We start from the raw sequence: 7,500 nt of genomic DNA, 5'->3' as shown, positions 1-7,500 counted from the left end.
GCAATACTTTGAATGATATTATAAGAATACTTTTATACTTTAATAGACAACTAAAACACTGATATGCATGTGAGAAGATGAGTATGGAGGAGTGCGTGTCCTAAGGGTCTCAGACCAGCTGTCCGATGAGACGTTTAATCAAGCATTTTGTCAATTTAAACCTTCATCTCTGACATGAACATTGATAGATTCCCTCAACGCAATCGATTTCATGACTGTAGTGCATCAAAGTGAAGATACCGATGTTTATGTTAAAGATATAAGATTTAAGGTAACATCACATTTATTAAATGCAATTGGACTGAGAACACCATCGGGCGCGCTTTACCCTCATATTATCATTACTTTAATATGACTAATACTGATAATATTTTTTCTTTCAATGTATTGTTTTACTCTTCTCATTGTCACTATTATGATCACCAAAAGCACTGACGTGTTCAGTCCTTTCACTACGCTTGTTACACTGAAGTATACACAGAAAGGTATGAAGCAAGATCAATATCCTGACAAAGAGGGTGAAATTTATGTCTATAAAAGATGTATATACAAATGATATTGACTTATATCCTATTTATCAGTATTATATTTCCTGTCTGTCTTTTTGTGATTGCAAGATGAACCACCTGCACATACGCATCTTATATAATAGATGTGTCTTTGATTACATATTTGTTTTCTGAAAATGTTTGGAAGACTATGTTGTTCACCGAAAATTTGATGAAGTTGCCTGTCATATATTGGGGTCATTGTTTATTACAACTCTTCTCTGATTCTGTTATTTTCAACGAGTGAGTGGGCGAGTGAGTGAGTGAGTGAGTGAGTGAGTGAGTGAGTGAGTGAGAGAGATTGAGTGAGTGAGTGAGTGAGTGAGTGAGTGAGTGAGTGAGTGAGAGAGATTGAGTGAGTGAGTGAGTGAGTGAGTGAGTGAGTGAGTGAGAGATTGAGTGAGTGAGTGAGTGAGTGAGTGAGTGAGTGAGTGAGTGAGTGAGTGAGTGAGTGAGTGAGTGAGAGAGTGAGAGAGTGAGAGAGTGAGAGAGCGAGCGAGAGAGCGAGAGAGCGAGAGAGTGAGTGAGTGAGAGAGTGAGTGAGTGAGTGAGTGAGTGAGTGAGTGAGTGAGTGAGTGAGTGAGAGAGTGAGAGAGTGAGTGAGTGAGTGAGTGAGTGAGTGAGTGAGTGAGTGAGTGAGTGAGTGAGTGAGAGAGTGAGAGAGTGAGTGAGTGAGTGAGTGAGTGAGTGAGTGAGTGAGTGAGTGAGTGAGTGAGTGAGTGAGTGAGAGAGTGAGTGAGTGAGTGAGTGAGTGAGTGAGTGAGAGAGTGAGTGAGTGAGTGAGAGAGTGAGAGAGTGAGAGAGTGAGTGAGTGAGTGAGTGAGTGAGTGAGAGAGAGAGAGAGAGAGTGAGTGAGTGAGTGAGTGAGTGAGTGAGTGAGTGAGTGAGTGAGTGAGTGAGTGAGTGAGAGAGTGAGTGAGTGAGTGAGTGAGTGAGTGAGTGAGTGAGTGAGTGAGTGAGTGAGTGAGTGAGTGAGAGTGAGAGAGTGAGAGAGTGAGAGAGTGAGAGAGAGAGTGAGTGAGTGAGTGAGTGAGTGAGTGAGAGAGAGAGAGTGAGAGAGTGAGAGAGTGAGAGAGTGAGAGAGTGAGAGAGTGAGAGAGTGAGAGAGTGAGAGAGAGAGTGAGTGAGTGAGTGAGTGAGAGAGAGTGAGAGAGAGAGAGAGAGAGAGAGAGAGAGTGAGTGAGTGAGTGAGTGAGTGAGTGAGTGAGTGAGAGAGTGAGAGAGTGAGAGAGTGAGAGTGAGAGAGTGAGAGAGTGAGAGAGAGAGTGAGTGAGTGAGAGAGGTGAGAGAGAGAGAGAGAGAGAGAGAGAGAGAGTGAGTGAGTGAGTGAGTGAGTGAGAGAGGTGAGAGAGAGAGAGAGAGGTATGTAGAACAGATTACGGAGTAAAGGGGAAAAGTTTGGAGGAATAATACGCGCAACGATATATAGCTTTGTTGAGAGATTTACTAATCAAAGAAGTGAAGAAATATATGGCTTTATTGAGTATAAAGTGGTGTTTGTACATACAACATGTGTACGTATGTACATATGTAAATATATATCAATATGTGTGTGTGTGTGTGTGTGTGTGATTATAATTATTTATTTATTTATTTATTTATTTATTTATTTGCGTCCATGTACATTTGCATATAAAGAAAGAGATGTATAGTTAGAAGACACACTAATATACATATTTGTGTGTGTGTGTGTGTGTATGTGTGTGTGTGTGTGTGTGTGTGTGTGTGTGTGTGTGTGTGTGTGTGTGTGTGTGTGTGCATGCATGCATGCATGCATGCATGCATGTATGTATGTATGTATGTATGTATTATGTAGGTGTACGATATCTGTTACTTTGTGGCCAGAAAGTACATTGTAATGACCTAATCTATTAACCAATATGACAACAGCATTATTGAAGCCAACAATTAATTAGTCGGCAAACTACCAACTGTTACATGAACTGTATATGATGCTATTGATACTGAAACGGTTTTAATTTTCAAATGAGATAATGTTCACCATGTAAGCCGAAAGAATTATATGTTATCAGTTACCCAATTTAAATATAGACAGACATGAAACAGTATGATATGTATGAACAGTTGATATACTTCATAATCTAATGAAATACAGGCGTTTAAGACACAGGAGAAGTAAGGGAAACGCTTTGGGTAGCAGTATTAGCACCCAAAATATATTGTAAAATGAGAATGAGCCGAGAAAAGGCACATGACAGACATGGGGCTGAATTCCAACCATTAGTAGATGTGATTCATACAGTCCTGGTGGTGTCATGCGATCTAATTTTAGTCATGATTATAATGTGAGGTCGGAATATACCAGCAATGGTAATGGATGTGAATGTGTTGTGTAGCTACAGTTTGCATCATTCTGCATATAACATGATTTACATATAACTTACAGCGTCTGTGTATTTTGAAAAGAACGTGAATGAAGCATGGATAGATTGTTATTAAAATTCCAAGGCAATAGCTTTCACCTGACATTTAGATTTTTTTTAAAAATGCAAGTGCCGGAGCATTTATTCATTATTAGACACTTGAGCCAGGTAGCTTTTTCACAGGAGTTGACTATTAGCTACTGAAAAAAATTATTTCGGGTTGTATATTTTTTATTTTATTGGGTAAATTCTCAATTTTTTTCTTACAACTGAATTAGTTAAATTGTAGGAATCCTTAATGTGATGCAGTTAAATTTCTCTGTCTTCTTGTTTCTTAGCAATATAAAATATTATTACTACTATTATTATTTGTTACTATCATATTTATTTTCATCATCATTATCGTTGTGTTATTATTATATTATTATTATCATTTTTATTATTGTTATGAATGTTATTATTTTTTGTTACTACTATTATTTTATTTATTTCTTTATTTATATTTTTTTCTTACTCGAGAATCAGTCAAAGGAATGCAGACGCAGTCTTATCGGAATAGGAAAAAAAAATCCAATGTCTAGAAAAATATATTCAAATGAATATGAATACATTCTTTTGTATTGTAAATATAATAGGTGTTAGTTTTGTGGCATTTTCTATATTAACCTTTGACTCGCAATGTTGCAGGTAGTGGCGGTCCAGAAGAGGTTGAACGACCCTTCCCTTGCGACGACCTGAGGCATGACCTGAGGTACGACCTACGGCCTGACCCCCGGATCGACCTCCGCATCGACCCGCCACTTGACCTCCGCGGAGACATGAGAAGTGATCAGCGGATCGATCTGAGAGGTGACATGCGTGCGGAGGCGCGTTGTGGGGGAGAGCGAGCAGGCTCTTCACCACCACTTCCCCCTAGTTCATTGCCACACTCCTGCCAGCTGTGTGGAAAGCTCATCTCATGCCGCCGCAACCTGTGGAAGCACATGGAGCGCGTGCACTTCAACAACCCCGCCGTCCGCTGCTCGCTCTGCGCCAAGATGTTCAAAAATAAATATGCCCTCAAAGACCACCAGCGTATATACCACGGCGGCCTGAGCGAGCCACCCCCGCCCCCGCCGCACTCTGCCTCCCTCTTGTCACGCATCCTCCAGGACCCTCGGCATCAGCAGCCCCCTCAGCCCCATGACCCGAGGGGCCCTCCACCCCCTCTGGAACTCCCACAACCCACCCTTCTGCCTCGCGATACCCACATCCGCCACCACATGGAATCATCTCACACCCAGGCTCTCTCGCGGAGACACCATGAAGATGAGGACATAGGTGGCGCAGCTGCATACCCAGGTATGGGCATGGGACCCATAATACCACAGTCACTGGCCCCGACCATGGTGGGAAGCCCTTCATCATTAGCTGCACCACGACCCGAGTGGCCCACCCAGGACGACCCAATGGCACTGGTGAATCGTGCCCTATTATCGGAGCTGCACCATTTAGTAACCAAGGCTGACTAGGTCGTACCTGGAGGCTATTTAGGCCACTAGTGCATCTCCCACTTTTGGCCCCAGGCAAAGCCCAGCTCACCAGTAACTCCAGTGAAGCCTAGCCCAACATTGGCCCTAGTGATGCTTGGCTCACCACCCCTGCACTTGGGGTGTCCTTGCCTGGCCGTCCCGTGGCCTGACGCTGGTGCTGGTGGCCACCCGTGTCCTTACAACGACCACGCCCACACCGCCCACTCTGGGAACCTCGTTGGGCATTTATTTGTCCACGGTATCCAGTGACATCACCTGTAGCCAGCCTATATATCCTTGTAGCGTGCCGAGGTGGGCCCAGGGGGGCCGCCGCATCTCACTATTGATAGCTTTAACCTCCTCCGGAGTTCTGCTGTTACCAAACGGGCGCCGTGTCCCTGCCTGGTGCCTGTTCGACACGGCATTTAGTCGTTACCACGATAGTCTCTCCAGTTGTGTGTTCAGCTCGCACCCGCAGCTACCCTTTACATAGGCAGCCTAGACTTATGGACGCACACGCTTCCCTAATTCACTGACTCAACCTGAGGTCCACAGTGACAGTCCCGAGGTTATGACGACATCTGCTGCTGGAGTTGGAGACATTGAAACCTGCTTCGGATTTTTCATTCCAGCAGTTTGTAAAACCTGTGATTGTGATAGTGATATGAGTGACTTTTAAGGTGTATGGATAAAATTTGTAATATATTGGATTCCAAATATCTCAATGTCCAAAAATAGTTCATATTGGCTGTGATAGAAATAAAATGAATACTGTATGGATGTGATAGAAAAAAATCTATTGAACAGAGTTGAAGATTCTGAATCAGTAATCAATGTGTCCTACACATGACTGCCTGAGTCGCGCCTTGAACTCAGTGGTCCATGGAAGCGCCATGTTCGGTACCCCCCATATAGTAGTAGTAAAGAATGGGCATTAGTTCTACCCATGCAATCACCAGCATTTTCTAGGCACAACTACACATTGTAGCGACCAAGGAAGTCTTCTAAAATTCATCAGCTGGTCATGTTGGAATCGTAGGTCGCTCAGTAATGTAATGTAGAATGTGCATTTTTATAACTGTAGCAAAGGATACAAAAGGTAAATATAAGATATGCTGGGTTTAAGGTGATCAATACAAATAGATCACTTTCTGAAGACATTTCTGAACTACATCGCTATAAGACATGGCATTTCTTGCGTTATTTTTTTTCACATATATGATTCAAGTTGCATGACATTAACTTCAATAGCACTATCTTGTTACTGCATTGATTACTAAATATGCTTCATCCCCAGTTGTCAATGTCAGTACTTTGAAAGCGTGACATTATTGATGTTTTAACGTTATATAACATAAAGAGAGCCCTAGGTTCTACATAATATTTCATTGCTGCTCACAACGCTTCTTTGTACTCGGCATTTTGAGAACCCATTTCTTGTTATTGCCTATATACAGAATTTGGCAAAGTCTCATCTTTTTAGAGGAGCTGGACGTACTGCCACAATTAAAAAAAAAAGAAGAAGAAAAAACTAGAATAAATATAAAAAAAAATATAGTGTCAGCCTAGTGCATGCCAAGGTCACTTGAATTCTCCTTGGGTTCTTGGCCAGGGGGATCCCATGGCAATAAGGCCTTCAGTGCTCCCGTAACATATTTACGCCTAGGGTCATAAAAAGAGGCTTGATGCATCCTCTCACAGGAGCTAGACTTATTGTACCCTGCTAAGGAACCGTATCTGTTGTCTTTTTGTAGTTAAATATACTGCCAGAAGTGCCAGACCCATGTCTTTTTTATGGAAGGCACTTGATACCTTCCAGACAATAAGAAGGCCAGGGTCATTCTTTTTTTTATGCTTAGACTCATTATATCAGTCAGATTCTTTTTTCAAGTTCATATATATGTTGATTTGATTTTGTGTTTTGTTAATAGTCTAAATTATATTTTCTAGTATAGCAACTCAAAATACTTTAAAAGTGTCCTGGCAATGTATAATCTTTTGAGATGGATCATCTTACACCTCCTGCATTAAGAGCTTACCCCAGCACCAAGTAGGGTAGAAAGACTTGAAAGCACTACTGCCTTGCAGAGGAGTCAGCGGTTATATTTTTTTGCAGATATATTGGAAATCACGGTAATTGTCAGGAATACCTTTGAAAGAGATTAGTCACTAGCTCCTCTGCATATTGAATACAGCACCTAGAGTATAGGGATCAGGACTGAGATGTATCAGAAGATCCAAGCACAGTTCAGCAGAGTAGGATTTTGCTACACATATTTTACTTAAATAACATGTTTTCCAGCATAAAAGAGCTACTTACTTAATGTAGACCTGCAACTTGTCTAGTGGTAATGTTTAGTGATTCGTATGAGACATTACCACAGCTCCGCTTTTCAGATGAGACAGTGCTACAGCTGCAACTATAAGGAATGCCATGCCATAGCGCTATTATAAAAGAAGGGAAATTACCAGAACGCCGCATCCATGGACCAATGGGAGGCAGGCACGTTCATACTCTCTACTTTCGTGAAGGCTGTGTCTCCGTTTCTGTGATGTATTGAAGTGTGCTGTTGTAACGGTTATGCAGAGCTCTTTATATTTTTGATACTGTAGAGTATTTTGCGCAAGGTTCCTAGGTATAAATGATAATTTACGTACATTGGAATCTAAGTGCAATCATGCAGTGAATTGTAATAGGTGTTGAAGGGAAACAGAGCCAGATGTGGTTCGTTGCCGGGCTCAGATTGCACGCCTATCACGACCTTGGCTGTGGCCTAATTACTATGTAGTCAGATCATTATCTAACTCTGGTGGATAATGAACTTCAGTACCAATGGGTTGCACTTAGATTCTTTGTCAAGATGCAAGTTGCGACGTCCAGAGCAATATGGCGGAAGAGGATGCATATTTTGTTGCCCGAACTGGTTCAAGTCAGAGTGAAACAAAAAAGAAAGAGAAACGCTTTTCTGCGTGATAACCTAAAATACAGTTATAGTCTAAGAGTTGAAACGTTTCCTTTTATGGCTGTGGATGGGATAATATAGGAGTAAAGATTAG

At 41.8% G+C, this 7,500-nt stretch overlaps 1 protein-coding gene across 1 annotated transcript in view; it reads left to right on the top strand.

The window, feature by feature from the left end:
* LOC125028356 (B-cell lymphoma/leukemia 11B-like) overlaps positions 1 to 7,500 on the top strand; it is a 132,079-nt gene that overhangs the window by 122,619 nt on the left and 1,960 nt on the right. Inside the window, exon 2 of the mRNA XM_047617843.1 lies at positions 3,620 to 7,500. This exon is cut by the window's right edge and continues 1,960 nt beyond it. Within this exon, the coding sequence (XP_047473799.1) occupies positions 3,751 to 4,443 (693 nt within the window). The 5' untranslated portion in view covers positions 3,620 to 3,750 and the 3' untranslated portion in view covers positions 4,444 to 7,500. The remainder of the gene's footprint in view (positions 1 to 3,619) is intronic.

Source organism: Penaeus chinensis, chromosome 1 (assembly GCF_019202785.1).
Source record: "Penaeus chinensis breed Huanghai No. 1 chromosome 1, ASM1920278v2, whole genome shotgun sequence".
Classification (NCBI taxonomy): Eukaryota; Metazoa; Arthropoda; class Malacostraca; order Decapoda; family Penaeidae; genus Penaeus; species Penaeus chinensis.
This window is presented reverse-complemented; position numbering and strand designations above follow the sequence as displayed.